Genomic DNA, 27,907 nt, shown 5'->3' on the forward strand with positions numbered 1-27,907 from the left:
TTAATTCGTGGACTCTGGGTGCCAATTATCCACAAGCTGCGCCCACACAAATGTCGTTTTATCCTGGGGGAGAGGGAGGCATTAGTGTTGTGCGAATCTACCCCATGGTTATGGTTTATTGCCCTGTTCAGACCCAGAAAATGGCTTAATCCGGGTTAAATCAGGTGAGGCATAGGTAGACCCAGCCTTAAAAGATTTTCTTATCTCTTGTTTCGTTCAGCACATATATTCGCGCCCATCATATGGTCTGGCAAACTGGCAAGCGGTGCCACTCGGAGACTGAATTTGCATTATAAAAACGAATATACAGAATGAGGGAAAGCCTCCCATTCGGAAGGTTGAGGGTTCAATCCTAGGTAGCTGCAGATATTTCTCTTCTAGGGCACAGAGGAAAAAAAAAATTATATCTGCTGTGAACTCAGCATGGTGTCAGGAAGGGCATCCGGCCAGCAAATGCTCAGCTCCATCCAGGCTCTACCCCGAATTAAGAAATTACAGGGTCGTAAAAAAAAGAGTATTCTAGATGCAGATCATGGAGTCTTTATTCTGGCCAGGTTTTATGCAGGCTGTGAAACGATAAAGAAGTCAGTTTGGAAGCGTCTCCAAGTTGTTGTTTTTGGTTCTGGACCTGACCAACCTCTGAATCAAAAGAGGCGACGTGATTTGCACTGTTCTATTATAAGAGAGCTCCTGAAGTTCAGATACTTTGGCCACCAAATGAGAAGAGAGGAGTTCTTGGAGAAGACCCGGAGCTTGAGAAAAGACGGAAGGCAGAAGGAGTAGGGGGCGGCAAAGGATGAGATGGTTAGATAGGGTCGTCAACAGGGGTGGGCTTCGAAAATTTAAGCAAGGGGTTCTCTGCCTGGTTGCGGGGCGGGCGTGGCCTAGTCGGCCTCCTGCACCACAGTGAGAGGGGCATTTTTGCCCTCCCCGGGTTCCAGAGGCTTTCCTCGAGCCTCCGGGAGGGTGAAAACAGCCTCCCCAGTCTCCAGAGCCTTCCCGAACTTCCAATAGGCCCATTTTTCGCCCTCTCTGAGCCTCCATGTGCACCCTGCACTTACCTGCACCCAAAACAGGCCGCGTGGGGACTCCTGGGAGGGGAGGGGAGGGGTGGGCGGGGCCAGCCAGGATTGGGATTTGGGGGGTTCTCCGAACTGCACAGAACTTTCGCTAGGGTTCTCCCGAACCCCCAGCAGCCCACCCCTAGTGGGTTTTATGCCCTCTCTGGGCTTTTGAATTTGAGCTTGCATTCTGATTGGTTGTCGGATTCCCATGGGGCCATGCAGGGGTAATTGTAGGTTGTATTTTTGAGCTTGGTTGACTCTTGCTGGGTGATGATGTAATGAAAGGGGCTTTAGGCAATTCCTGCTGTGGCTCTGCTGGAAGGAGGTAGATCTTTGTTAGGTAGAATAGACTGGCCCAGGCCTTAATGGCCCATTGACAAAGGTATGGGGGGGGGCGCTGAGTTTCTGCCTCCCTTTTAGGGGAAATATTCTGCTGTTTTAATATTTCCTAAAATATTTCTAGGAGAGAGGTGGGTGCTAACTTCCGACAGTGCAGGGAAGTGATTAGGGAACCAAGATCTCCACTTCTGGCTCAGCGGAAGCCCTGACTCATTTTCCTGGAATCCGTTGGCGGTCAACAGGAGCGAAAACGTTGAACAGTTGAAATTCAGTCAAGACAGACTGTGTTTGTTTGCAGCAACGTGGGGGAAAAAAATAACTCATCTAGCTAAGGGGAGGGGTGAAAATCCCAACCAAAAGGCAGCAGGGGCTGCCTCTTAAGCCACACAGTTTGCCATCCGTACCTCGCCGTCATCTTCTAAAAGTTCTTTGAAGGACAGAATGAGTTGGAAAGTGATGATGATGATTATTTTGTAGCCTGCTCAGAAGGATCTCCGTGTAGGAAGGACAGTAAAGTAAAGGTATAGGTTCCCCTCGCACATGTGTGCTAGTTGTTCCCAACTAGTTCTCCTCTCCGTTTCAAAGCCGAAGAGCCAGCGCTGTCCGAAGACATCTCTGTGGTCATGTGGCCGGCATGACTCAACGCCAAAGGCGCACGGAACGCTGTTACCTTCCCACCAAAGGTGGTCCCTATTTTTTCTCCTTGCATTTTTTACCTGCTTTCGAACTGCTAGGTTGGCAGAAGCTGGGACAAGTCACGGGAGCTCGCCCCGTTACGCGGCGCTAGGGATTCGAACCGCCAAACTGCCGACCTTTCGATCGACAAGCTCAGCGTCTTAGCCACTAAGCCACCACATCCCGGGAAGGACGATAGGCGATGTCATTTATTTTATTTTTATTTTTTTTGCCTTCCCCCTGAGATTTTTCACAGCTCTTCTGAGCGAAAGGAGTGAGGTGTTAATCTTTTGAAGAAATGTCAGGTTTCTCCTGGAGCTGAGAAGATGCTTTCGCAGTTTGCGAAGCTCCGATTCTAGGCTGTTTTCTTAATTCTTCTTCTCCCCCCCCGCCCCCCCTTCTAGCATCCACCAGGAATACGGGAAAAGTATCATCCGTTTTCAGTTGGAAAGGGCACATGCTTGTAAATGAATATATATATATATATGCCTCTCGCTATCTCGCCACCAAGCCTTCAGTCCAAAGTCTAACATTACTTCAACTGCGGAAGCCACGATTAAGTAAAGAGGAATAACAGCTAATTTAATTGGCTGTTTGGAATCGAGGCTGGGGAAAACCTGTTCTCCTTATTTGAAAGCGAGGGTAGGAAGAGGGAGACGGATTAAAGCGTTGCAAATCACAGGGTTGAGGCCTGCTGGAAAACGAACATTGCTCGGCTCTGTTCTTTTTAAAATAGGTGTACCACTGGAAATGTTGGATGTCAGAAAAGCTAGACAGCATCTGGTCGAAGAATGTAATCCTTGCTGCGTAAGTACTTGGGTAGTATTGGAAGATGACGTCTATTTGTTGGGAGATTTTGAGAAGAAGAAACAGGCCAAATAGAACAGAACAGAACAGCGCCTTGGTGGTGCAGCAGACTAAAGCACTGTTAAGTAACACCAGCTGCCTGCAATTACTACGAGTTCAATTCTCACCAGGCTCAAGGTTGACTCAGCCTTCCATCCTTCCGAGGTAGGTAAAATGAGGACCCGGTTTGTGGGGGCAATAAGCTGGCTTTGTATAAAAAAGAACACCGCTTAGGAGAGGGGCGAAAGCCCTACTAAGCAGGTATATACAAAAGTATGAAGGCTATTGCTTAACGCATTGTAAGCCGCCCTGAGTCTCCGGAGAAGGGCGGCATATAAATCGAATCAATAAATAAATACAATAAATAAATAACAGAACAGAATAACAGAGTTGGAAGGGACCTTGGAGGTCTTCTAGTCCAACCTCCTGCACGAGCAGGAGGTCCTATATCATCTGGGACAAATTGCTGCTCAATCTCTACTTAAAAATTCCCAATGTCGGATGTCTACGGAGATTCTCAGTTATCCAGGTCATGGTTATCCCAAAGGTGTTTTTTTTTTTCAAGAGCCGAACTGGACTTTCTGGTTTTTCTTTGAAGACCTTTCACTTCTCATCCGAGAAGCTTCTTCAGCTCTGAGCTCTGAGTTGAAGAAGCTTCTTAGAGAAGAAGCGAAACGTCTTCAAAGAAAAAGCAGAAAGTCCAGTTTGCCTCTTGAAAAAAAAACCAAAACATCTTTGGGACTTCCAGTGTTGGAGCATTTACAACTTCTGGAGGCAAGTTGTTCCACTGGTTAATTGTTCTCACTGTCAGGAAATTTCTCCTTAGTTCTAAGTTGCTTCTTTTCACCTGTTGCTTCTTGTCCTGCCTTCAGGTGCTTTGGAGAATAGCTTGACTCCCTCTTCTTTGGAGCAGCCCCTGAGATATTGGAAGACTGCTATCATGTCCCCCTAGTCTTTCTTTCTTTCCCTTCCATCCTTTTTTTTTTCTTTTCCTTCCTTCCTTCCTTTTCTTCCTTTTTTCTTTTTCTTTCTTTCTTTCCTCTTTCTTTTCCTTCCTTCCTTTCTTTTTCTTTCTTTCTTTCCTTTCCTTTTTTCTTTTCCTTCCTTCCTTTCTTTTTCTTTCTTTCTTTCCTTTCCTTTTTTCTTTTCCTTCCTTCCTTTTTTTCTTTCTTTTTTTCCTTCCTTCCTTCCTTTCTTTTTCTTTCTTTTCCTTCTTTCCTTTTTTCTTTTCTTTTTCTTCCTGGGGGGCAGGTGTTACTGCAGGAATAATTTTAATTTGGAAGGGTGAGAGGGAAGGATCTCCTCGTCAATGCTTTGGGTCATCCTGGAGGCCGGGAGTTCTGCCAGGACCTTGGAAACATCTCCAAAGTGAGGTGACCAGGTGGCATTATCAGTTTGGGGCGGGGGGAAGATGCTTCAAATTTCTCTCCTTGTTGGATAGAAATTTCATAATCTAAACCAGGGGTCTCCCGCCTTGGCAACTTTAAGACTTGTGGACTTCAACTCCCAGAATTCCACGAAGCAAAGCTGGCTGAGGAATTCTGGGAGTTGAAGTCCACAAGTTGCCGAGGTGGGAGACCCCTGATCTAAAGGAACCAGAAAGTTCACCAGGAGAAGACACAATTAGAAGATATTATCTGGACATGTCATCTCCCACAAGACCATGACCCAGGAGAATCAGGCCTGCGTTGACTCATCAGAAGGACCTGTTCTTGACGTCAGATCAAAAGGATTGTAGTTCTCCAGGCATCAAGGCTGGAATTTCAGGATGCCTCTGAACACGATAAGCAAAGATTCCAAATTTTTTCAAGGATGATGGATGCATTTGGACTTCCTAAAAAAGCTGTGGAGCTTAGGATGAAGAAATGATAAGAGTATGGGTTGTTTTTCAGATTCCTAATGTACTTTAGGTGGTTAATTGACGTTATTCCATCCAAGAGCTGAAGCCAAGTTTGATCTTGGTTAGGCTTGATGCTCAAGACCAGCCAGCAATATTTCTTCTGCCTTTGCTGATCGTAAATGTTATTCTTCGCCCTAGAAGCAGCATTCTTGGCAGGCGCTTCATTTAAACTACAAATTACTCAACTCTCTGATTCGGTAACAATTTGTTCCTCCTGTCCAAATAAAACAAAAAACTCGTGCTTTTTTTTTTTTTTAAGTCCTACAGGGAAAGCCAGAAGGGGAATGCATGTGTAAGCCCAGGTTTTTCTTACGAAAAAAAAGTCATCAAATACCATTTGTGAGTAAGAAAACCGGTGAGGCGAGCAATGAATCAGCGGTTCATTATGAAACAGGTAAATATTTTTATGCCCATTTCACAGGTGGGAAGACCAAAGCTGTCAAGCAGCTCGAGCCCTTTTCGGCCAATCCAGTCGGGTGATTCAAGGCACCGAGAGCAGCATCGACAGGTGTCCAACCTGGTGATTTGCTCGTGGCATCGGATTCCCCAAAAAATTCACAAGTAATCCGCTGCCTCCTTGGTGACTCAGGAAGGAAGGTCTACTGGCTGTAGAAGACCATCAAGGTGAAGATTCTGAAAGACGTTCAAGAGAAGCTGTTGGGTTCCTTCTATTGGTGCAGCTTTAATAGCAACCAACCTGAGAAAAATAGTCCCAACACAGCCACCAGGTTTTTGTAGTCTATTTAGGGACCACTCTCTTGATATTAAGAGAGTTGGTCATGTTCTCTATGAAGTCCATCATGGTCCAAACACTTGGGATTCCACATATCATTCTCGACGTACCGGACTGCGAACTCCTACTTGGCTCGGCTTCACAGCTGCCTTGAAAACTCAATACTCCCAGTTTCAACCAAGAACCCATTCCGAATCTTCCCTGGATGCCCAGAAATGAGATCCCCTGATTATTACTGTGTTTTCCCCGAAAATAAGACCCTGTCTTGTATTTTTTTTCTTGAACCCTGAAATAAGCACTTAGTCCAGAGATGGGTTTCAGCAGGTTCTGACCAGTTCTGGAGAACCAGTAGTGGAAATTTTGAGTACCGGTAGTAAAAATTCTGACTGGCCCCGTCCCCATCTATTCTCTTGCCTCCCGAGTCCCAGTTGACTGGGAGGAAATGGGGATTTTGCAGTATCCTTCCCCTGGAGTGGGGTGGGAATGGAGATTTTACAGTATCCTTCCCCTGCCACGCCCACCAAGCCACGCCCACAGAACTGGTAGTAAAAAAAACTTGAAACCCACCACTGGCTTGGCCTTATTACCAATTGGGCTTATTATCAGGGGATGTCTTATTTTGGGGGGGAAACAGTATTATTTTTTTTATAATTGCACATTAGTATCTTCAAAACGGTAATGTTAAGTTAGCTTGGCAAGATGCAGGGAGAACGCAAACCACACCTGTCTCCCTCTTGTGGCAAGAGAGAATAATTGCAGCTGCATTCAAGAGATGCCCAACATTGAGATATTTAACAGATTAACAGAGACGGGAAGGGACCTTGTAGGTCATCAAGTCCAACCCTCCACCCTACCCAAGCAGGAGACCCTACACCATTTCTGACATTTAGTGCTCGCTCTCTCCCTCTCTCTCACACACAAACTTGTTACACAATCAACTTGAAGTTATGGCTGTTCCAATACTGGAGGTTTGGGGCCCTTTTTCAGGCTGTTTTCCGAGCCCTTTTCAGGCCATTTTCTGAGGCATTTTGCAAGCTGTTTTCAGGCAGTTTTTTGGGCCATTTGCAGGCCAAAAACGGCCCAAGAAACGGTCTGAAAATGGCTTGGAAAACGGCCTGAAAACAGCCAAAAACCAGGGCATTTTTCAGGCTGTTTTCCGGGCCTTTCCGGGTAGCCATTTTGGGCACAGCGCGGGGTTACATTCAGAATATAAGATGCAAATTTTCAGCCTCTTTTAGGAGTGTCTTATACTCCGAAAAATACAGTATATATAGTTTGAAAGTTTGCCCTCTGTTTGCCCCACCCACTCAATTTCTAAAAAGTTCTAATTTGGGGAACCTCATTAGTATGATCTTAACACACCAAAAGGTAGAATTTGGAAGTCAACAACACCACAGAACCCAAAGAGAATCTTTCTGAAGTTGCCAGACGTTTACTAACGGGGGCGGACGAGTTAGGAAGGGAGGGGGGAGGGTCGGTTGGCCGTGCATCATCATTGAGGGGGGGGCTCAAGAGTGGCCCTTTGCAGCCGTGTTTCATCCGTGTATTCTACAGTTCCGTCTCCCGTTTCGCCGAGTAGAGTCGTCCGCATAATGGCTTCCGTGACCGCGTAGGGATCGCAGTTTGCGGACGGCCGTCGGTCTTCAAAGTAGCCGCAGCCGTCTTGCCCGACTTGACGAGGGATCCGGATGCTGGCGCCCCGGTTGGCCACTCCGGCCGAGAACTCTGTGATGCTGGAGGTCTCGTGCTGGCCGGTTAGCCTTCGGGTGTTGTCCTGGCCTCCTCGGGGATCGTACATCCGGATGTGGTACTGGTGCCGTTTGCTTAGTCTTTCGATGGCTGCTTCGATCGCCCTATGAAGGACAAGAAAGTATAATTGAAGAGCAAGCAAAGCTAGGGCGGTGGAGTTAAGCGTGTTAGCAGCCTAGAATCATTACATTCCCACAAACAGTCCATTCCTGAATTTTATTGACTTTTATCTGGCACCAATTTAATATTGACCGGTCTGGAAGTTGAGTCCTGATAACTGGACTAATTTTGAGCCTTGATAGTACAGTGGTCTACGCACCCTGTTATTAACACAGCTGCCTGCAATTTACTGCAGGTTCGAATCTCTCCAAGGCTCAAGGTTGACTCAGCCTTCCATCCTTTCTAAGGTAGGTGAAATGAGGACCCAGTTTGTGCGGGCAATAAGCTGACTTTGTATAAAATATACAAAAGTATAGTAAGGCTATTGCTTAACGCATTGTAAGCTGCCCTGAGTCTCCGGAGAAGGGCGCCATATAAATCAAATTTTTTTAAAAAAAATCTTCTTGGTTTGATAATAAGCCCAGTTGCCACGATTCAACTTCCAGACGACTCTATCTGGATGACAGAGAATCTTCCATCAATTTTATTTGATGGTTTTTATATGGGTTTCAATAAATCTTCTATGCTGCAATCTGATGGATTGGTCCTGATTTTTTTTTTGCGCCTTTGATGGGAAGTGATGGCTCAATGTTGGCTAGAAAGAAGCTAGGAGCTACGGTGAGGCGAGGGGAAAAGAGAAGGGCAGGCAGGGTGATTCCATAGTCAGGAAAATCATGATGGTGGCCATCACACGGCATGATCAAAGCTCCAGCTGTTTTTCATCTGGGAAGAAGAGCTTTGATTATGTCATTCTGAGCGGCCGCCATCTTGAGTTTCCTGCATATAACTGTTGTGGCGTGCCAGCAGCCAGCGGAGCTGGCGGCTGACTTGGTCGATGAGGAGGTTGGGGAGGAACTTGGGCCAGTTCTGGAGTCTGGGGAAGGCTCTGATGCGTGCTCTGTGATGGACTTTGAGATAGAGCCAGGGCCGTCCGACATTTCCCAGCCGCCGGAGAGGCAGCTGCCTTTGGAGGCTGAGATGAGTGAGGAAGAAGAACAACTGGGGCCTGCTTGGAACTCACTACTGCCCCCACGTCTTTTTTATTTATTTATTTATTTATTTATTTATTTATTTATTTATTTATTTATTTATTTATCAAATTTCTATACCGCCCTACTCCCGAAGGACTCAGGGCAGTGAACAGCCAAGATAAAATACAGATAATACAAATATTAAAAAGTCCCTTAAAATTATTAAATATTTTGGCCAAAACACAAATTAAAACACCCAATTTATAAAATCACGAATTAAAAAATTTAAAAGAGGAGAGTTAGGCCAGGCCAGCCTGCTGAAATAGAAAAGTTTTTGAGAGCACGGCGAAACGTGCGCAGGTCCGGGATCCTCCGTATCTCTGGGGGGGAGCTCGTTCCAGTTTTTTCCATTAAACCCAAATGAAAAGTTTCCGGTTTTATCTTTGTATTTCACTTTTCAGAATCTTCTGTATTAGGATGGGAATCCTACTCTGCCTTTTATTTTAAACCAGATGAAAGCAAACCACCTTGGAGGCTCGCGAACTGGGCCATTCTCGGCTTTAATTGCACTTCTAAGTTCAACTACTTACTTGATACCCCCTTTCTGCCTTGTTTCTATGGTGCTGACGTTAGTATGGCACCCAGCTCCATTCCAGTTGCCGGTCATCGGCTTAGGATCCAGGGTGGCCACGACACCAAAATCTTCACAGACCCGATGTAAAATGTATCTCGCCATCCACAGGTGGTCGCCCATTTCAACGCCTATACACGGCCCCACTTGAAATTCCCACTACAGGGACGCATGGAGAAAAGTGGTATTAAAAAACGTTTCCATGGTGTATCTCTTAAGTAACCTTTCAACCAAAAAATCAGACCCGGGGGAAGCGACTAGCTGCAGGAAACCCACCCACAGTTAGCAGTTATTATACTAGATGCTCTCTTCAATTAAAAAGGGAAAGCTTCCCCTCGCACATCTGTGCTAGTCGTTCCCGACTCTAGGGGGCGGTGCTCATCTCCGTTTCAAAGCCGAAGAGCCAGCGCTGTCCGATGATGTCTCCGTGGTCATGTGGCCGGCATGACTCAATGCCAAAGGCGCACGGAACGCTGTTACCTTCCCACCAAAGGTGGTCCTTATTTTTCTACTTGCATTTTTTTACGTGCTTTCAAACTGCTAGGTTGGCAGAAGCTGGGACAAGTCACGGGAGCTCACCCCATTACGTGGCACTAGGGATTCGAACCACTGAACTGCCGACCTTTCGATTGACAAGCTCAGCGTCTTAGCCACTGAGCCACCGCGTCCCCTTCAATTAGGTACAGTTAATTATCAACAGAAGAGAGGATTTGTAGCGCAGGGTTTAATTGTGGGGTCTTTGCTGATCTCTGAGCTTGGTTTTTTTCTTGCAGACATTTAATCACCCAACAAGGTAACATCATCAGTGCTAGTGAATGTGGCTTGCTCCCTATTTATATACAGTAACTCTGAGCTTGGTTGCTTTCTTGCAGACGTTTCATGACCCAACTAGGTAACACCATCAATGTGCTATGTTGCAGCAAAGGATGTGCCGAAGGATATGCCGAATGGGCAGGGCGAGAGACGACAAAGCAGGCCCTCCCCTCAAATCTTTTTTCAGGCATCAATATCGTCAAATACCTGAGATGGCATGACTTCAGCGTTGGTGCCACCGATCTCCACGCCGGCGTACATGCAAGCTTTGTAGTGTGCTTCCACGATATCACGTCCGTACACTTTGTTTGCGCCAACCCCGCAGTAATAGGGCCCTGGGAGAAAAAGCAGGATTGCATTTGTTAATAAACGCTCAACACACACGGGGTCTGGCATGCTACAACTCTCTCTCCTGTTTATCTGCACAGAGATTTCCATTTTGGAATAGAATAGAATAACAGAGTTTGGAAGGGACCTTGGAGGTCTTCTAGTCCAACCCCCTGCTTAGGCAGGAAACCCTACACCACTTCAGACAAACATCTTCTTATAAATTTCCAGTGTTGGGGCATTCACAACTTCTGGAGGCCAGTTGTTCCACTGGTTAATGGTTCTCACTGTCAGGAAATTTCTCCTTAGTTCTAAGTTGCTTTTCTCTTTGATTAGTTACCATCCATTGCTTCTTGTCCTGCCCTCAGGTGCTTTGGAGAATAGTTTTCAAATTTTAAATTTTAAATATGAACAGTTAGCGGTGTCCGCATCTTTCCGCAGCACGGTTCGATTGTGCAGTTTTGGGGAGCTGGCTTATTTCAGGGTTTTGACTTCATTTGCTGAGTTGGGTTGTCCGTGGTGACTAAGCAGCAAGAGGAAATGTATTTTTAGCTTTCCAAATTGACTACAAAGCATTGGCTCCTACCTCAGGCTTTGCAATGGCATGAGTTACTCAAGAAGGAAGGAAAAGAGAGGGAGAGGGAGAGAGGGGGGGGAATGGGAAGGAAGGGTAGGGTTAGAGTAGAGTAGAGTAGAACACAATAGAGAAGGGAGGGAGGGAAGAAGGAAGGAAAGATTCAGAGGGAGGGAAGAAGGAAAAGGAAAGAAGGAAAGAAAGAAAAGAGAAGAGAGGAACGGAGGAAGGAAGGATTCAGAGGGAGGGAAGGAAGGAAGGAAGGATTCAGAGGGAGGGAGGGAAGAAGGAAGAAAAGATCCAGAGGGAAGGAGGGAGGGAGGAAAGAAGGAAAGAAAGAAGGAAAGTAAAGAAGAAAGAAAGATAGAAAGAAAGAAAGAAGGAAGGAAGGAAGAAAAAGAAAAAAGAAAAAAGAAAAAAGGAAGGAAGGAAGAAAGAAAGAAAGAAGGAGGGAGGGGGGAAGGAAGGAAGAAAAAAGAAAGAAAGAAAGAAAGAAAAAGAAAGAAAGAAAGAAAGAAAGAAAGAAAGAAAGAAAGAAAGAATTACAATTAGTTTAATTCCAAATGTTTTCTTTCTTCCTAGGGAAGGAATCCCTTGATTTAAACCTATTCCTGTCATTCCCCCACCAGCCCCCAACCTAGGTTCATTCTTCCCCCAGTATGTTGTCAACTCTAACCTGCATTGACTTCTTGTTTTCCCATTGCTAGCAATTTAAAGAAAACAAACAAGCCAGAACCAAAATGTGCATAGGAGGCGGGGGGGGGGGGAGAAAAAAAATAAGAATCAGGAAGAAAAGATTGCGCAACCAAACCAGTTCTTCCATGCCGCATTTTGTGTAATGCTGGGGACAAGCAATGTCCTTGGGGGATTTCGCCATGAGAATTTTTCCATTACTGTCTGGACTTTGGGCAGGGAGAGGGAGGGGGGGAGAGGGAGGAAGAGAGGGAGAGAGAGAGAGGAAAGAAAGAAAAGACAGAAAGACAGATAGAAAGACAGGAAGGAAAAAGAAAGAAAAAGAAAGAAAGAAAGAAAGAGGGAGGGAGGGAGGGAGGAAGGAAGAAAAAAGAAAGAAAAAGAAAGAAAGAGGGAGGGAGGGAGGGAGGAAGAAAAAAAGACAGAAAGGAAGGAAGGAAGGAAGGAAAGAAGGAAGAGAGAAGAAAGAAAGAGGGAGGGAGGGAGAAAAAAGAAAGAAGAAAGGGAGGGAGGAAGAAAAAAGGAAGAAAGAAAAAGAAAGAAACAGGGAGGGAGGGAGGGAGGAAGAAAAAAAGAAAGACAGAAAGAGAAAGAAAGAAAGAAAGAAAAGGAAGGAAGGGAGGGAGAGAGAGAGAGGAAAAAAGAAAGAGAAAGAAAGAAAGAAAGAAAGAAAGAAAGAAAGAAAGAAAGAAAGAAAGAAAGAAGAAAGAAAGAAGGAAGGAAGGAAGGAAGGAAGGAAGGAAGGAATCTTGAAAGTGGTTTGCATTATGATGGATTGTACAGCTGATGTCCCAACCGATTCATTAAGGAATCCAATGGGTCTTCCAGAAATACAGGCAGTCCTCGACTTACAACAGTTCGTTTACTGATCGTTTGAAGTGACGACGGCACCCAAAAAAGGAGACTGACGACCGTTTGTTCACCACTTACGACCTCTGCAGCATTCCCCAGGGTCACGTGGTCAAAATTCGGCCGCCGGCTCGTATTTACGACAGCCGCGTCGTAAATGAGTGATCCCCTTTTGGCTACCTTCTGACCAGGAACGTCAACGGGGGGCAGCCCGATTCAACTTAACGGCAGTGTGACTAGCTAACTCAGGGGTCCACAAACATTTTAAACGGGGGGGGGGACAATTCATCGTCCCGCAGACTGTTGCGGGAGCCGGACCGGCTGGATGGGGGCGTGGCTAGGTGGTCATGTGATTGGGTGGGTGTGGCCAATTGAGCAGTCCATTAAACAATACACACAAATTAAACTTTGTTATGCTCCTGGGGGTGGAAGGCAGGTTAGCGAAGGGATGTGGCTGTGTTTTGTCTCTCTCCCTCCCTCCCTCTCTCTCTTTTGGCCTCCCGAGACTTCTGCGTGTCCTGTTTTTAGCCTCCTCGGCCTCCAGAAGGCGGGTGGGACCCAGCGGATAGGTGGGGTGATGTGGGCGGGATAGCCTCGTGGTCCTGCACGGGCCGGATGAATGGCTTTGGCGGGCCGTATGTGGCTCGCGGGCTGTAGTTTGAGGACCCCTGAACTAACTGAACGACTGCAGAGTGGCCGGAGATGTCGTAAAACGGAGCAGAGCTCCCTTAACAAGAGTTCTCGCTTCGCAATGTTGGGAATCGGCTGGCGTCGTAAGTCGAGGACTGCCTGTGTTAGAATGGGAACCCTGCGTTTTTTGGCCCAGCCAGCCAGCTGTTCTCTTTCGGCAACCTCTTACCTTGTGGGCCCGGAAATCCGTTTTCGGGCCAGCCGTATGGACGTCCATCCATGCCCAGCAAGGTGTATTCCTGCTCCATGCCAAACCAAGGTTGACTGTCCTTCACCAATTCCATGACTTGCTTACAGGTGTACCGATAATTGGTCTCTGCAGGAAGGGGAGGAAACGGGAATGGGAGAATTTGAACCCGGGACCTTCTGGAGAGCATCTCTCTCTCTCTCTCTTTTTTTAAAAAAAATATTTCATTAGTTTTAAAAGTAAAACAATGGACATTGCTCAACGTCTCTGGTTTCGAACATTGGCGTCAAATTCAAGTTAATGCAATATATTCCTTAATCTATCTACAAATTTACAGATCTCCTATTTCATTATAGATCAAGTATATGGTATTTTACTTCCTAAACAGCTATACATATATTTAGTAAACCTATACCGTGTTTCCCTGAAAATAAGACCCTGTCTTATATTTTTTGGGAACCCCGAAATAAGCGCTCGGCCTTATTTTCGGGGAGGTCTTATTATTTTGGGGCGCGTGGAGCAAGACGGGACTTCTCTTGCCGTCTTACCATTCTTACCTGAAAAATCAGGCCATTTTCCGAGTTTTTAGGCCGTTTTTCGGGTGTTTTTCAGGCCAAAAAACAGCCTAAAAACAGTCCAAGGACGCCACAATCTCCTCCTCCAATTCCTCCTCCCAAACCCCACTCCCTTCTACCACTGATGATGTTACCTAGCTGGGTAATGAAACGTCTGCAGGAAAATCACAAGCTCAGAGAACACTAAGGACCCCACAGTCGTCCTCCTCCTCCTTGCAAATCCCACTCCATTCTAGCACTGATGCCGCTACCTAATTGGGTAATGAAACGTCTGCAGGAAACCCACCAAGCTCAGAGAATACCAAGGATCGCACATTTCAACCCTGAGTTACAAATATTCTTCTTTATTGCTCTCTGAGCTTGGTGGTTTTCCTGCAGACATTTCATTACCCAACTAGGTAGCATCATCAGTGCTAGAAGGGTGTGGGGTATGAGAAGAGGAGGAGGAGGAGGAGAACTGTGGGGTCCTGGGTGCTCTCTGAGCTTGGTGGCTTTCCTGCAGACATTTCATTACCCAACTAGGGAACATCATCAGTGCTAGAAGGGTGTGGGGTATGAGAAGAGGAGGAGGAGGAGGAGAACTGTGGGGTCCTGGGTGCTCTCTGAGCTTGGTGGCTTTCCTGCAGACGTTTCATTACCCAACTAGGGAACATCATCAGTGCTAGAAGGGTGTGGGGTATGAGAAGAGGAGGAGGAGGAGGAGAACTGTGGGGTCCTGGGTGCTCTCTGAGCTTGGTGGCTTTCCTGCAGACGTTTCATTACCCAACTAGGGAACATCATCAGTGCTAGAAGTGTGTGGGGTATGAGAAGAGGAAGAGGAGGAGGAGGAGGAGAACTGTGGGGTCCTGGGTGCTCTCTGAGCTTGGTGGCTTTCCTGCAGACGTTTCATTACCCAACTAGGGAACATCATCAGTGCTAGAAGGGTGTGGGGTATGAGAAGAGGAGGAGGAGGAGGAGAACTGTGGGGTCCTGGGTGCTCTCTGAGCTTGGTGGCTTTCCTGCAGACGTTTCATTACCCAACTAGGGAACATCATCAGTGCTAGATTTCGTTCGATCGATTTAAGCAAAGCAGATATGCCAGCGGCCTGGGTGTTCTCCCTTGGGAGAGAAAAAGGGGATTTTAAAAAAAGGAACATTGAAGAGAAAAATACTCACCCGCCGGTTTCCGGTTGTACTTCAGAACCTCACACATGACCAGCTTGTTAGGGTCCAAGCTAAACGGATCTCGGAACATCTTCACGGGGATTAAGAACATGTCACTGTTGGAGCCTTCGGATTGTCCTGTGCTGGAGCCATCGAAGTTCCATTCTGATAGCTCTGCAGGAGAGTTGAAAAATTACAGAATAAGAGAGTTTGGGAGGGACCTTGGAGGTCTTCTAGTCTAACCCCCTGCTCAGGCAGGAAACCCTACTCCGTTCCAGACAAACGGTTGTCCAATCTCTTCTTTAAAAACCTCCAGCGTTGAAGGACTCACCACTTCTGGAGGCAATGATTAATTATTCTAACTGTAGACAAAGGAATCTCTACTCATGAATGGACTTTGTAAGAAGCGCACCTACATTTTAACCCAAAAGCATCCCGAGGTGGTTGATCAACATTATCAGTTCAAATCCCAGTGGGCACAGCATTCTCACTTTAGAAGGAGATTTTCCCTGATTTTTTTTTTAAAAATAGCTTAACCGATATGGGGCTCTAGCGAAGAAGCCCACCTTATTCCATCTGATCCATCACCCAAATGATTACCTTTTGCCCGAAGGTAATCCTCGATTTATAACCACTCGTTTAGCGACCGTTCAAAGTTAGAACGGCAACGGAAAAAGCGACTTATGGCCAATCCGCACACTTACGACAGTCGCAACTTCCCCATGGTGACTTGGGCGCTTGGCAACTAAGTCCTCAACTTACAACGGTTTGTCTAAGGACCGTTCAAAGTTGCAACGGCAAGGGAAAAAGGGACTGACGACCGTTTCTCGCACTTATGACCGTTGCAGCTTCCCCTTGGTCCTGCGATCAGAATTCAGACTCTTGGCAACTGCTTCATACTTATGACGCTTGCAGTGTCCCAGGGTGTCACGTGATCTGCTTTTGTGACCTGAGTCGCTTAACCGGGTGACTAACTTCACAACGGCAGTGATTCACTTAACGACTGTGGCGAGAAAGGCCGTAAAATGGGGCAAAACTTGCTGAAGAATTGTCTCGCTTAGCGACATAAATTTGGGGGTCAATCGTGGTCGTAGGTTTGAGTGGTGCGGTGCGTATGGCGCAGGGTATGAGTGGTGCGGTGGCCTAGAGGTGGAGCTCTCGCCTCACAATCAGGAGGCTGTGAGTTCGATCCTAGGTAGCGGCAGATATTTCGCTCTCTGGGCACAATGAGAATATATCTGCTGAACAAAACTCCGCACTGGTGACAAGAAGGGCATCCGGCCATTAAAAAACATTCTGCTAGCTCCATTCAGTTGCCCAGACTCCACGCCGCAAGGGATTATGGGGTCATTAAAAGAAGATATATAATTGTGGTCGTAACTTGAGGACGGCCTGCGTTTGCCTGAAACAACTTACTAAAAAGTAAGTTTTGAGCACTCGGGAAAGTTCCCGCCCCTCGGAGAACCCGAGATGTGCAATGGTGGATGAAGAGAGTAGTAGACGGTGTTCAACCTCACCTTCAACGCAATTTGGTTCCTGGGGTAAGGTTTTGGTTTTAGCGCGAAGGCCTTCCCCGCTTCCATCTATCCAAATGTACGTGGCCAAGGCCCTCTTCCCTTGGGGTAGCTTCATGTACTGGTCTTTGACCCCTTTGTTAAGCTTGGAACTGTGTGACACAGACATGGTGGCAACCTGGAGGAGAAAAGGTAGATACATCCCTTCAAAGTCAGGTTCGCGGTAACGAGGATATCAGAGTTCCGAGTAATTTTCAAACAGCGTTGTTCTCTAATTTTTGCCCATACTAACAATCATGCATTTCTAATACCGTGTTTCCCCCGAAAATAAGACCCTGTCCTATATTTTTTTTTGAAGCCTGAAATAAGCGCTTGGACTTATTTTCGGGGAGGTCTTATTATTTTGGGTGCATGGAGCAAGATGGGACTCCTCTTGCCGTCTTACCTGATTTCCAGCTCTGCGTTTAAATATTTTCAGGGAGGTCTTATTATTTTGGGGTGCATGGAGCAAGATGGGACTCCTCTTGCCATCTTACCTGATTTCCAGCTCTGCGTTTAAATGTTTTCGGGGAGGTCTTATTTTCAGGGGGAGACTTATTTTAACGCATGCGCTCAAAAGCCCGATTGGGCTTATTATCTGGGGATGTCTTATTTTCGGGGAAACAGGGGTATAGTATCCTTGGAAGTATCTATGTATTTTATTTTTCCCATCCCATAGGAAAGCATGCCACCCCAGCTGCAAGTCATGTCCCTCCGAAATTAATAATCATCTACATCTCAGATATAGTCATTCTTCCAAACCATGTGATGCCTGGTAATACAACTCCCAATCTGGCAACCCAAAACCTCCTCTGTTTTTAAAGAATCTCGTAGCAAGAAGGGGGAGGGCCTTCTCTGTGGGGGCACCTACCCTCTGGAATCAGTTGCCCCCAGAGATAAGGAGAATCCAAGACCTCAGTGCCTTCCGCCGTGCCCTTAAAACCCATTTTTTCCAGCAAGCCGGGCTGGCTTAAGAAGAAATTTTTAAATGTTTTAATTGGTTTGTGATTTTTAATTTTTGGGCCAAATTTATATATATATTTTAATTGTTTTTTAATATTTGTATTTCATGTTCTTAATTCTGGCTGTACACCGCCCTGAGTCCTCAGGGAGAAGGGCGGTATATAAATTGGAAATAAAATAAAAATAAATTTCAAACTTATTCTTGCTTTTTTCAGGGTTTCAAGTAACACACTCCTAAGCAAACCAAACTCTGAAGCAGGCAATTTCTTTCCTCAAAGAATAGGTTTACTGGATATGTTCTATTGGCACGGGTTGGCGGAAAACCGACTCTGAATATTCCCGCGGTCTTCCATCTAAATAAAAGTGCAAGTTTATCGCTTTCTCAAAACAATTGGTCACGGGGTCCAATCAGAATAATTGCTAGGTGACTCCAGTCCCTTCTCCCGAGCACCCTGCAGGAATGTCCTTGGGTCCCACGAGGAAGTATCTACTCCAGTTTGACACTCGACATAATCCCGTAACACACATTAAGAGATGGTTTTGTCACTCTCAGGCTGGACAAGAATCCTATCCCACTGCCCAGCCTTATTTTCACAACAACCCAGTGAAGTAGGTCAGCCTGGAAAAGCTTTGGGATGACATTAAGCTTCAAATCTAATTTTTTTCAAAGTCTACCCCCGTTCTAGAAAATCAAAATGCCCTTTCTCAAGAAAATGCCCGCGGCGGGAGTTTTACCAAAGTGACTAAATTGCTTCTTTAAAAATAGGAGTCTATTTTTAAAGGAGATAAGCATCGGCCCTCCCATTAAACCAATACATTTGCACCAGTATAAAGGTAAAGGTAAAGGTTCCCCTCGCACATACGTGCTAGTCGTTCCCGACTCTAGGGGATGGTGCTCATCTCTGTTTCAAAGCCGAAGAGCCAGCGCTGTCCGAAGACGTCTCCGTGGTCATGTGGCCGGCATGACTCAACGCCAAAGGCGCACGGAACGCTGTTCCCTTCCCACCAAAGGTGGTCCCTATTTTTCTACTTACATTTTTTACCTGCTTTCGAACTGCTAGGTTGGCAGAAGCTGGGACAAGTCACGGGAGCTCACCCCGTTACGCGGCGCTAGGGATTCGAACCGCTGAACTGCCGACCTTTCGATTGACAAGTTCAGCGTCTTAGCCACAGAGCCACCGCATCCCTTATATGTCCCTTATGATCCCTTGCACCAGTAAGGGACCATAAGGGGTTTATTTACCAATTGAATTGAGAGAATTTGTAGCTGGATCCAGAACAGAGTTCTTGAAGTAATGTAAGTCACTTGGAGTGACAGAGGTTATATAAATTTGTTTAATAAATAATTAAGAAATGGCCCTTCAGTTCCTGTTGTGCCAGCCTTCCATGGTTCTAATTTAAGCTTATCTAAATCCCTTATCACATTTACAACAAACAGCTCTGGATATCATTGGCATTGCTAAAGAAAATCTCCAAACAGAATACTCTGCTATCAAGGTCTCTTAAGGAAGAGTATTAACTTCAAGTATTACTCCAAACAAAGGGGAGGGGGGTGGGGCAGGACAGGGGGCCAAAGTCCTGGCTTTAGAAGGGTTACCCCCTTCTCCACCCTACTTAAATTTGATTAAATTCATCTAAGAAGAGATTAGGCAGAAAAGATGTGCCTGAAGGTTTCCGGAAGTAGCCTTTTGATACTGTCCTTGGGAAAGGAATGGGGAAGAAAAAATGCATATCAGTGGCTGTGTATCTGTGTTGTGTGTGAGAGAGTGGGGGGAGAGAGAGAGGGAGAGAGAGAGAAAGGGAGATATAAAGGAGACAGAGAGGCAGAAAGATGGAAACAAGGAAGAAGGAAAGAAGGAAGAAAGAAAGAAAGAAAGAAAGAAAGAAAGAAAGAAAGAAAGAAAGAAAGAAAAAAGGAGAGAGCCAGAGAGAGCCAGAGAAAGAGGGGAAGAGAGAGAGGGAGAGAGAGAGAAAGGGAGATATAGGGGAGACAGAGGAAGAAAGATGGAAGGAAGGAAAGAAGGAAGAAAAAAGAAAGAAAGAAAGAAAGAGCCAGAGAGAGAAAGAGAAAGAGGGGAAGAGAGAGAGGGAGAAAGAGAGATATAGGGGAGACAGAGAGGCAGAAAGATGGAAGGAAAGAAGGAAGGAAAGAAGGAAAGGAAGAAAAGAAAGAAAGAAAGAAAGAAAAAAGGAAAGAGACAGAGAGAGAAAGAGGGGAAGAGAGAGAGGGAGAAAGAGATAGGGGAGACAGAGAGGCAGAAAGATGGAAGGAAGGAAAGAGAAGAAGAGAAAAAAGACACACAGAGAGAGATACATACACACACACAAAGAGAGAGAAGGAGAGAGAGAAATTTGTCAATTTTGCATCAGAATGGAAATTTCATTCTGGGTGGAGAGATTTACAGTAAGTTTAATCTCCAAAGCCTCCAGTTGTTCAAAGCCGAACAATATTTGAAAAGGAAATCCCACCCGGATAAAATCATGACTGATTTGGTTAAGCATGTTGTACAAACCCAGGTGTTTAAACAGAGGAGATACGCATCAAGCACAGCTAACCAGGCCAACATTTACTGCTTCGGATTCCTGGCGATGCGGTTTGTGATTCAGCCGAGCACCAGGAAATGCTCGGCAATCACCAAACGACACCAGGAAGTGGAAAAACAAACGGTGTTATCTGAAGTCCAACCGAAGAAGACAGCTGTAAAGTTGAAGGCAAACGACTGTGCCAAGGAAAGTCAGAATCAATAGAAACAAAGCCCCGGCCAAATCAGTCAAGCTTGGAGCTCCTACAGAATGAAGCATCAAGTTGGCAATGCTGCAAAAAATACCCTTTTTTAAAAAAAAAAAAAAAAAAAGGAGAGGAACGAGGAGAGAAAGAAGAAAGATAAGAACTGTTTAGCATATGTAAAAATCTATCTGAATATTTACCTCTATCACTCCCTGGAGGGAATAAGATACAGATTAGGTAAAAGTTCCCCTCGCACATCTGTGCTAGTCGTTCCTGACTCTAGGGGGCGGTGCTCATCTCCGTTTCAAAGCTGAAGAGCCAGCGCTGCCCAAAGACGTCTCCGTGGTCATGTGGCCGGCATGACTCAACGCCAAAGGCGCACGGAACGCTGTTCCCTTCCCACCAAAGGTGGCCCCTATTTTTCTACTTGCAGTTTTTTAACGTGCTTTCGAACTGCTAGGTTGGCAGAAGCTGGGACAAGTCACGGGAGCTCACCCCGTTGCGCGACACTAGGGATTCGAACCGCTGAACTGCCGACCTTTCAATCGACAAGCTCAGCGTCTTAGCCACCGAGCCACCGCGTCCCTTTCAGATACAGGTTAGGAACGGTATTAATAAAGGAATATATTTGTAGCTCGGGGTTGAAATGAGGGGTGTCTCTCTTGAGCTCGGTTGTTTTCTTACAGACGTTTCATTACTTGACCAGGTAACATTATCAGTGCTAATGCCAGGAGCAATACTGTTCAATTTAGCAGAGGCCCAGTGTTAAAATAAGCTTTTGTTGCAGGTGAAACATAGTCCCTTAGCTCCGTTTTCTTACTTTTCTGCAAAGCAGGCTTGTAACTGTTCACTCAAGCATGGGAACGGGGGCTACGAATCCTTTTGCAAGCTACTCTTATCAGCAAAACAGCCAATGTTGGTTTGTTGAGCCGCCTTCCAGGTGCATCTCGAGAGAAGTGGTGTCAACAGATCCCTTCCCGCCAACCTATTTGCATCTAAGGCGTTCCCGTCACTAAAGGCCAGGGCATCCGCTAAATGTTTTCCCACCAGTGGCCTAAGTTAACCTCCTAACAAATCAAGCCAAACGGCCTTTTGAGGATTAAAAATCGTGAGATTGTTGGGTTTTAAACTCTTCTTCTTTTGGTTAAGTGGGGTTTGCTCTGAATCCTTCAGCAGATTCCCTATAGAGCTTAGAACAAGATTATTTATAGGAAGATGTTTAATGGAATAACAACTACCCTGTTTTCCCCAAAATAAGACATCCCCTGATAATAAGCCCAATCAGGGCTTTTGAGCGCATGGCAATAAGGCCGAGCACTTATTTCAGGGTACAAAAAAAAATGTAAGATAGGGTCTTATTTTCGGGGAAACACGGTAGACATTGCAATTTATTTATTTATTTTTTGTTTTGGAGCAGGGAAAGATGGACAGCGAATGCATTTGTTGAGGCTTTAGGACGACAAGATTCGGAGGGGGACAGCCGCTCTTAAGAGACTGTGGAAAGTTGACACCATAGGAAGGGTGCTAGTCTTGGGGGGGTGAGGGGGGGCTACCCCAGCTTTCTAAAATTTCCACTGCAATCTTTTAGCGCCCAGCTCAGAGTTGCATCATCCAACCTGATGCTTGAGTTCCCCGTTTATGCCGGCAATTGAGAGAGAGGGAGGGAGAAAGAAAGAGGCAGAGGGGGAGAGAGGAAGGGGGGTGGAAAGAGAGGGGGGAAGGAGGAATGGAGAGGGAAAGAGAGAGGGGGGGACTTATAGTAACAGTAACAGAGTTGAAAGGGACCATGGAGGTCATGTAGTCCAACCCCTTGCTCACGCAGGAGACCTGTACTAGGGATTCGAACCACCGAACTGCCGAGGGAAAGAGGGAGGGAGAGAGAGAGGCAGAGGGAGATAGAGGGGGGGAGAAAGAGAGAGAAAGGGGGGAGGGAGGGAGAGAAAGAAGGGAGGGGGAGGGAAGAGAGAGAGAGAGGGAAGGAGGAAGGGAGAGAAAGAGAGAGAGAGAAAGAGAGGGAAAGAGAAAGGGAGAGAGAGAGAGAGAGAGAAGATCTGGAGATACAGTTCTGAACAGATCAAAGGAGATGTTACTATTAACTTTTCTGGGAAGCAGGAAGGACAAGAGCATCTTGAGTCCTTCGGAAGAAGGGCGGTATACAAATTTAATAAATCTAATCTAATCTAATCATAGGATCGCTCCTCGCCTCCCCCCCACCCACCCCCCACCCCCAGAAGGCAACGTGATGCCCTCCAGACGCTAAGGACGAAAATGCTCCGGCTGTTTCTCCAGGTGATTTTAAGTTCTGTCCCTTTTGCAGACCCTTGGAAAAACCAGACTTATTCAAGCCGAAACGTTGCTCCCTCCCTCCCTGCTCCGGTGGGCCCGGGTCTCCCTTGGAAGAGCTGGCCCCCAACAGAGGCGGCCCGAGGGGCTCTTAGGATCGAGTTGGCTAAGGCTGGACAGCAGACAAGTTCCGGGCATCCGGAGCCACGTGGAGCAGCCGTGCGTATTTGCGCAAGGCTCAACTGGGTAGAGACCCTCGCCAAGCAGAAACCTGGGCAGGAGGGGACCCCCCACAACCCACCCCAACCTACCCCTTCCCTGTTCTTCTTAAGATGACAATCGGCTGGTTTTTTAAGCGAGGGGGGGGAAGAAACTGCCCTCCCAATGGGACGCAACTTTGGAGAGGTGGGCTCCGCCAGGAGGAAAAGTACAGTAAGGAAGCGCGCCATCCTCTTTCCAAGGGCTTCATTGCGCAGAGTTTTCTCCCCCAGCGCTTTGCTAAGTTATGGGGATGGGGGAATTGGGGAGGGTGAAGGCGCGCATCCGCCCAGGGCTCCTTTCCGCCCCAGGATCGAGCGCCAAGATCCGCGCGTCCCGGCGCGACGCGCTTACCTGTTTGGCGAGGGGCACCTGGGCTGTTCCTGCGGTGCGATCTCGGGGCACAGCTCCGGAGCAGCGGCCGGCTCCCGGCACCGGCTGCCTCTCTTATAGGGCGGGCTGGCTTCCCGCCTACCCAGAGCACTCGGAGGAGGAGGAAGAGGAGGAGGAGGAGGAGCGTGGACCAAGGCAGGCGGAGCCGTGGGTTGGGTTAGAACGAGAAGGCGAAGGGGGAATCCCTGCTCAGAATCCCCTCGGGCGACCTCAGCTCAGAGAGTCTTTGAGGAAGGGAAAAGGCGCTCTAGACATGCCCAGAGGAACTCGTTACGACGCCCTTGAGGCCGCGTTGAAAAACGAAAGCGACAGAGTCCTGGAGACAACGGAGCCGGACTGCGTTTCCCCTGGACTTCCTTTCCCCTGGACTCCCATCCTTTACAAGGGGAAGTCAATTTCCTAGTCCTCAAGACCAGGGTCAACAGGGAAACTGAGGCCACCCAAGACGGATTAAAGACTTTGGTTCTGGAGGAAAGCCACAATACACACACACACACCATTTTCTGCCAGGAACCCATTTCCAGATCTTGCTACCTGTGTACGAAAAAGTGCATTGGCTGTGGGTGATGGGAGATGCCGTCCCACCTGCCTTGGATGTGGCCAAGAACACCTTGGGTGCTGATAAGGCACCTGACAGCCAAGATCTCAGGTGGGGTGTGTGTGGGTGTGTGACTGAACCTTTTGGCTGACAGCTACAGCCGTAGCTGGCGGTTGCTATGGCCTCAGAGATGGGGACAGCCGAGTGGCTCAGCCCGTTTGTTTGATTTACCAAATGGCACCAAGCACGGTGAATCCAGTCCTGCCGACTTCAAGATTAGACTCTGGCAATGCAGTTGAGGGGCCGTTGCCACTAAGGGGGCACCTGGAAACGATGTTTTTAGCCAAACTGAACGGGTGCAGTTGCAACCAGGAACTATCAAGTCACTGGTATATAAAAAAAAGAAGAGCAAACTCTATTCCCTTCTAGCCCTGATGGCGTAACCTAGTTGGGTCATGAAATGTCTGCAAGAAAACCACCAAGGTCAGAGAGCACCTAGGATCTAACACTCTTCCTCTTCCTCCTGTTCCTGTTCCTCTTCTTCCTCCATCCCACAAACCCCACTCCCTTCTAGCCCTGATGGCGTAACCTAGTTGGGTCATGAAATGTCTGCAAGAAAACAATCGAGCTTGAGAGCACCCAGGATCCCACAGACTTCCTCCACTACCACCACCTCCTCCTCCTCCTCTCCACAAATCTCTTTCCCTTCTAGCATTGATGATGTTCCCTAGTTGGGTCACGAAATGTTTGCAAGCAAACCACAGTCCTCCTCCTCCCCCTCCTTCTGCTTCTCCTTCTCTTCCACTCTGCAGACACCATCCCTTCTACGACTGATAATATTCCCTAGTTGGGTCATGAAACGTCTCTGAAATAACCAAGAGAGCATCAAGGACCCCACAGTTCCACTTTCAGCTGCAAATATTCTCTTCCGTCAATAATTATCCCTTAACCACAAAGTTCAGTCAAGTGCCTCAACTCAACTGGCACTTAAAAATACTTTTTAAGGCATCTTTCTTTCATGTTCCCTTTCAATCACCCCATCCTTCCTCGCCCACCAACCGACTCACGTTTGTTCACAATGTCCGAAATCTGAAAAGAAAAGAAAAAAAAGTTCCTTGCCAACAAAGGGGCAGTTGTTTCAGAACAACCAGGGTTTTCTAGTCAGCTTCCCTCATGGTGGGTTGGGTGGTGTTAGGATGGGTGTCTGGTCAACTTGTGGCTCAGAGGAAGAGCAGAGAGCAAGGAAAAAGGGGACCGATGATGACGTCATAAATGCTTAGATTCCGAAGGAATTGTTAAACGAAACAATGGCCGGATGCGGTAGCTGGCTTGCCTTCACTACAAGTAAGCGCTTCATCAGTTGTCTTTTATGTCCATCTGAACAATCGAGGTCCCGAAAAGATGATCTGAGTCCTCTTTGAGCCTCATTGATCAAACTTTCGTTCAAGATGGTGAGAACAATTAAAAAGCGGAAGGACTTCCCTCCAGAGGTTTCAGGAGCTCGTGGAGGTTTTAAAGAGGAGATTTTACGTGCTTTCGAACTGCTAGGTTGGCAGAAGCTGGGACAAGTCACGGGAGCTCACCCCGTTGCGCAGCACCGGGGATTCGAACCGCTGAACTGCCGACCTTTCGATCGACAAGCTCAGCGTCTTAGCCACTGAGCACTGCGTCCCTTAGAATGCAGTATTTTTTATTTTTTTTTTAATTTGATTTATATGCCGTCCTTCTCCGGAGACTCAGGGCGGCTTACAATGTGCTCAGCAATAGCCTTCATCCTTTTTTTGTATATTTATACAAAGTCAGCTTATTGCCCCCACAAACTGGGTCCTCAATTTACCTACCTTAGAAAGGATGGAAGGCTGAGTCAACCTTGAGCCTGGCGGAGATTCGAACCTGCAGAAATTGCAGGCAGCTGTGTTAATAACAGGGTGCATTAAACCACTGTTCTACCAAGGCTCTGTTTTTGTGGTTGCGTGTGTGTTTCCTCCACTCCTTCTGAGTTGCCAGGGTATAGAAGTTATCAGCGTATCAGGAACACGGAGTTCAGAAAATTATTGAACAATACTGAAAGAACAAATCTATTCTCGATTTGCAGCCGTGGACAGCTGATAAAACGCATTCGTTGATAACATTTCCACTGACATTTCTGACTCCTGAAAAGGACTTTCTAAAATATTCTCAACGTCCTTGAAATTTTTGAGCTGTTTTTGAATCGAATCCTGACTCCTCCTCCCCCTTTCACACCAATTTGCACCTTTCATATTGATTTGGATTTCTGGATTTCTTTGCTATCCAAATTCTTACTGTACCTTCTAAGAATTTTACTTCGCAGAATGATGAGATTCCCCGTCAAGAGGAGAATGTAATTAAGAAAGTATTAGAATGCGCAGAAATGGATAGATTAACGCTCGCTATTAAGGATAAAGACGAAACTGAATATTTTTTGATATGGGATGTATTTTATCAATGGCTAGACAATGGTGGCTCAGCGGTTCGAATCCCTAGTGCCGCGTAACGGAGTGAGCTCCCGTGTCTTGTCCCAGCTTCTGTCAACCTAGCAGTTCGAAAGCAGGTAAAAAATGCAAGTAGAAAAATAGAGACCACCTTTGGTGGGAAGGGAACAGCGTTCCATGAGCCTTTGGCGTTGAGTCATGCCAACCACATGACCACGGAGATGTCTTCGGACAGCGCTGGCTCTTCGGCTTTGAAACGGAGATGAGCACCGCCCCCTAGAGTCAGGAACGACTAGCATATATGTGCGAGGGGAACCTTTATCCTTTACCTTAGACAATAAAAACAGAAGTTAGAAAGGAGGAGACATAAAAAGAGGAAATGCTAATGTGGAGAGTTGTTAAAGAAGATGATGTTAAGTATGATTGTCATATATTATCAATATTATGGTGATGAATACTACAACAAATATGTGGATTTTGACTGTTTAAAAATAACCGTACCCAGCTCACACACAGTTTTGATGGAAGTCGAATGTTGTATAAATAAATTAAATAAATAAAACATGAAAAAAAGAAGTTTTTTTTCCTTCCCTCAGGCAGAGATCTTCTGAAGGGTAAGAAGGAGAGATGTGGTTCCGCCTTCACCCTGTACCCCTTGGGGGCAGGTACGACAAATATTGAAAGCCTGGGTTGGAGGGGGTCACAAGCAAGGATACACCAAGGAACAGCGGAGCCCGAAGCAAAGTAAACGCCATTCTCCGATATTGGCAAAAGTTCAGTCAGATTACATCTCCCGAGAGCGGTGATGTTTTTGCAACAGGCCCAAATATAGGCATGACCTTTGAGGAGAAAGGGTGTCAGGACTAGGTGAGGGGTATCCAAAGAGCTGCTACTTAATAACAGGATAACACAGCTGGAAGGGATCTGGGAGGTCTTCTAGTCCAACCCTCTGCCCGAGCAGAGACCCTATACCAGGGATGGCTAACCTTTCTGCCGTTGTGTGCCAAAAGTGGGCAGAGCGTGGAGGAGTTGCACGCGTGCCCACATCCATAATTCAATGCCCCCCATTCCTGAGTCAGTAAAACACACGAGTAGTCCAAAAACCTCTTTTGTTACATCAGCTGTGAATTCTGTTCATTCACAGATGAGTCCCAAGTAGTTGTAAAGAGTCCTTCGGGATAAGGCTGATAATCACCACCTTTATCTCCCTTGACACGCTGCCAAAGACCTCATTGGCAAAGCCACACGGAGTCCAGAACCAAACAGAGCTTCCGACTTTAAACTGAACAGAATGAACAAACGTTGCTTCCTGTAAAGGCCCACGTGCTTTTGCTCCTCTTTTAAGTCTTATGGGAGGGACCAATCATCTCCAAGCCCTACTCCAGAGTCGTCCATTTTGTTTTAACTATTCTTGCCTTCTGGCAGCTCTGCGCATGCGTGCACCGGGAACAGGCTCCCCCTGTTCCTCTGCCTCGATGAGGTGCGACTCTGGAGCAGTGTTGAAATCCAAATTTTTTTACTACCGGTTCTGTGGGCATGGCTTGGTGGGCGTGGTATGGCTTGGTGGGCGTGGCAGGGGAAGGATACTGCAAAATCTCCATTTTCACCCCGCTCCTGGGGGAAGGATATTGCAAAATCCCCATTCCCTCCCCACTCCTGGGGGAAGGATATTGCAAAATCTTGATTCCCAACCCACTCTGGGGCCAGCCAGAGGTGGCATTTGCCGGTTCTCCGAACTACTCAAAATTTCCGCTACCTGTTCTCCAGACCCTGTCAGAACCTGCTGGATTTCACCCCTGCTCTGGAGGTTCCGGAGGCAG

The 27,907-nt window shown here is 46.8% G+C and overlaps 1 protein-coding gene and 1 long non-coding RNA gene across 4 annotated transcripts; one reads left to right on the forward strand and one right to left on the reverse strand.

Moving 5' to 3' along the window:
- The first annotated feature begins 5,091 nt into the window (after positions 1 to 5,091).
- LOC117670262 (uncharacterized) lies at positions 5,092 to 8,002 on the forward strand. The gene is made up of 2 exons (XR_015730240.1): positions 5,092 to 5,163; positions 5,246 to 8,002. It is a non-coding gene; the product is annotated as an uncharacterized LOC117670262 (long non-coding RNA).
- Positions 6,970 to 24,854, reverse strand: LOC117670269 (glutamine synthetase-like). 3 transcript variants are annotated; one of them, XM_034425317.3, is made up of 7 exons: positions 24,702 to 24,854; positions 16,436 to 16,610; positions 14,931 to 15,092; positions 13,183 to 13,329; positions 10,088 to 10,215; positions 9,027 to 9,226; positions 6,970 to 7,410 (listed from the first exon to the last, which is right to left on the reverse strand). In XM_034425317.3, the coding sequence occupies exons 2-7, from the start codon at positions 16,599 to 16,601 to the stop codon at positions 7,050 to 7,052; spliced, it is 1,164 nt and encodes a 387-aa protein (XP_034281208.1). In that variant the 5' UTR covers positions 16,602 to 16,610; positions 24,702 to 24,854; the 3' UTR covers positions 6,970 to 7,049. The 3 variants fall into 3 exon arrangements, with proteins under 3 accessions (XP_034281208.1, XP_034281209.1, XP_034281207.1); XM_034425318.3 differs by lacking the exon at positions 24,702 to 24,854 and adding an exon at positions 23,058 to 23,630; XM_034425316.3 differs by lacking the exon at positions 24,702 to 24,854 and having other exon boundaries at positions 16,436 to 16,634.
- Between the last annotated feature and the right edge of the window lie 3,053 nt (positions 24,855 to 27,907).

Source organism: Pantherophis guttatus, chromosome 16 (genome assembly GCF_059756535.1).
Source record: "Pantherophis guttatus breed Tessera chromosome 16, ASM5975653v1, whole genome shotgun sequence".
In the NCBI taxonomy this organism is placed as follows: Eukaryota; Metazoa; Chordata; class Lepidosauria; order Squamata; family Colubridae; genus Pantherophis; species Pantherophis guttatus.

What these genes read in the sequence shown, in the direction of transcription:
- LOC117670269 (XM_034425316.3), bottom strand. Translation starts at nt 16,634, where the DNA reads ATGTATCTACCTTTTCTCCTCCAGGTTGCCACCATGTCTGTGTCACAC. An exon ending in GTACAACCGGAAACCGGCGG is followed by an intron (nt 13,330 to 14,930) that starts GTGAGTATTTTT and finishes CCCTTCCTGCAG; the next exon opens with AGACCAATTATCGGTACACC. An exon ending in CTGAAGTCATGCCATCTCAG is followed by an intron (nt 9,227 to 10,087) that starts GTATTTGACGAT and finishes GCGTCCCTGTAG; the next exon opens with TGGGAATTTCAAGTGGGGCC.